Consider the following 2500-nt stretch of genomic DNA (forward strand, 5'->3'; position numbering starts at 1 on the left):
AGATGGACGACTACGTGTGTGTGGAATGTAAAGAAACACAGGAGGGGAATGCTGAGGAACTTTACTGCATCTGCAGGACACCCTACGACGAGGCACAGTGAGTGTGTGTGTGTGTGTCAGACATACAGCTACAAAATGTATTGTTTATTTATCAATGGCCTTGGCAGTAATAATAGTTCATATGGGTGCAATAGGCAAATGAGCATCGATTATTTATTTGAATTATTAATACATTCTTGTTATTTTTATTGTTGTGTTGTGTACAGTTGTTTTTTTGATTTGAAGTCAGTGTGAGAGGAACAAGACTATCTGTGCTTGATTTTTTTCTTTTTCCCTCCCCACTATGAGGGTGGGACACTGTTTGTGTGTGATGAAGTGTGTGAGACTGAGCACAGCACACACACACACACACACGCACTCTGACGAAACCACACTGAGAGATTATATTAATTTAGTAGAGTGAGGTTGAGAGGGCTGTCCTCCTTTGGCTGAGCTGTGTGGAAGTTATTCGAGTTACACAAGGCTGAGAAACACGCAGCTCTGTCTGAGCGGAAAAGTATGAACGTGAGGGACATTACATGGCCATTAAGAGGAAAACTAGCCTAAGTCCTCGGAGACTCATTACATTGTCCTCATGATGAAACCTCCCATGTCTGTAATGGTATCTATTATAAGCAAAAGGGGGACATGTTATTCTTTAATGTTAGTCAGTGTAATTCTAAGTTCTTTTTTTATTTGCTTGTTTTTTGTTCATCCTCCATTAAATTTCCATATTATACAAAGGGAACCTGGCCAGATTTTATACTTGTGATATCCTGAAATTTAGTACTAAGAATCCGTGTGGATTACAATGAGTACACTTGAGTGAATCCTGTTTTTCTATTGCATTTTCGCAAAAAAATAACACCTAAAAACAAGTTTCTTTTTTCATAAAAATACATTTTTTTCATTAAAAGAAATTAAGATGAATGGAGTTCATCTTCAAAAACACTGCAAAAATGGGTGAAACAGACGTCCAACTAAAGAATAAAGCTGTAATCCCCTTGTTGTGATGTTAGCACTCAAACTTTCTAGGCATTAATTGAACTTTAGTGACACTAAAATTTGACCTGTTTGAACACACACACTCACTGGTGACTAAGGGCAGTGAACACACTCACACCAGTGACGATGGGCAGTGAACACACTCACACTAGTGACAGTGGGCAGTAAACACACTCACACTAGTGACAGTGGGCAGTGAACACACTCACACTAGTGACAGTGGGCAGTAAACACACTCACACTAGTGACAATGGGCAGTGAATACACACTCATACTAGTGACTAAGGGCAGTGAACACACTCACACTACTGACTAAGGGCAGTGAACACACTCACACTACTGACTAAGGGCAGGAACACACTCAAACTACTGACTAAGGGCAGTGAACACACTCACACTAGTGACTAAGGGCAGTGAACACACTCACACTAGTGACTAAGGGCAGTGAACACACTCACACTACTGACTAAGGGCAGTGAACACACTCACACTACTGACAATGGGCAGTGAACCCACTCACACCACTGACAATGGGCAGTGAACGCACTCACACCACTGACAATGGGCAGTGAACACACTCACACCAGTGACAATAGGCAGTGAACACACTCACACCAGTGACAATGGGCAGTGAACACACTCATACCAGTGACAAAGGGCAGTGAACACACTCATACCAGTGACAATGGGCAGTGAACACACTCATACCAGTGACAATGGGCAGTGAACACACTCACACCAGTGACAATGGGCAGTGAACACTCACACTAGTGACAATGGGCAGTGAACACTCACACTAGTGACAATGGGCAGTGAATACACACTCATACTAGTGATTAAGGGCAGTGAACACACTCACACTAGTGACTAAGGGCAGTGAACACACTCACACTAATGACTAAGGGCAGTGAACACACTCACACTACTGACTAAGGGCAGTGAACACTCACACCAGTGACAATGGGCAGTGAACACACTCACACCAGTGACAATGGGCAGTGAACACTCACACTAGTGACTAAGGGCAGTGAACACACTCACGCTAGTGACAGTGGGCAGTGAATACACACTCACACTAGTGACTTTGGACAGTGAACACACTCACACTAGTGATCATTAGGCTAAGGCTGCCCCTAATTTTGGCCTGAAAGAGATTCACAGTGTCCTTTTGACAGTAGTTGTTACACTGTGTAACACTGGTGTTCTGTGTCAGGTTTTATATCGGCTGTGACCGCTGTCAGAACTGGTACCATGGCCGGTGTGTGGGGATTCTTCAGAGTGAAGCCACACAAATCGACGAGTACGTCTGTCCGCAGTGTCAGTCCACTCAGGACACCATGACCGTCCTCACCCCGCTCACAGACAAAGACTACGAGGGACTACGGAGAATACTGCGCTCTCTACAGGTCAGTCCCTCTCATACACACACTGGTTTGTGTTCATATTTCAGGGTTAC

The 2500-nt window shown here is 43.9% G+C and overlaps 1 protein-coding gene across 1 annotated transcript in view; it reads left to right on the forward strand.

Annotated features, from left to right (window-relative positions):
* Positions 1–2500, forward strand: part of LOC136691515 (nucleosome-remodeling factor subunit BPTF-like) — a 22769-nt gene that overhangs the window by 14233 nt on the left and 6036 nt on the right. The window contains exons 11-12 of the mRNA XM_066664075.1: positions 1–97; positions 2258–2450. The exon at positions 1–97 is cut by the window's left edge and continues 77 nt beyond it. Of these exons, the coding sequence (XP_066520172.1) occupies positions 1–97; positions 2258–2450 (290 nt within the window). The remainder of the gene's footprint in view (positions 98–2257; positions 2451–2500) is intronic.

The sequence above is a fragment of the Hoplias malabaricus genome, chromosome 3 (genome assembly GCF_029633855.1).
Source record: "Hoplias malabaricus isolate fHopMal1 chromosome 3, fHopMal1.hap1, whole genome shotgun sequence".
NCBI classification, from domain to species: Eukaryota; Metazoa; Chordata; class Actinopteri; order Characiformes; family Erythrinidae; genus Hoplias; species Hoplias malabaricus.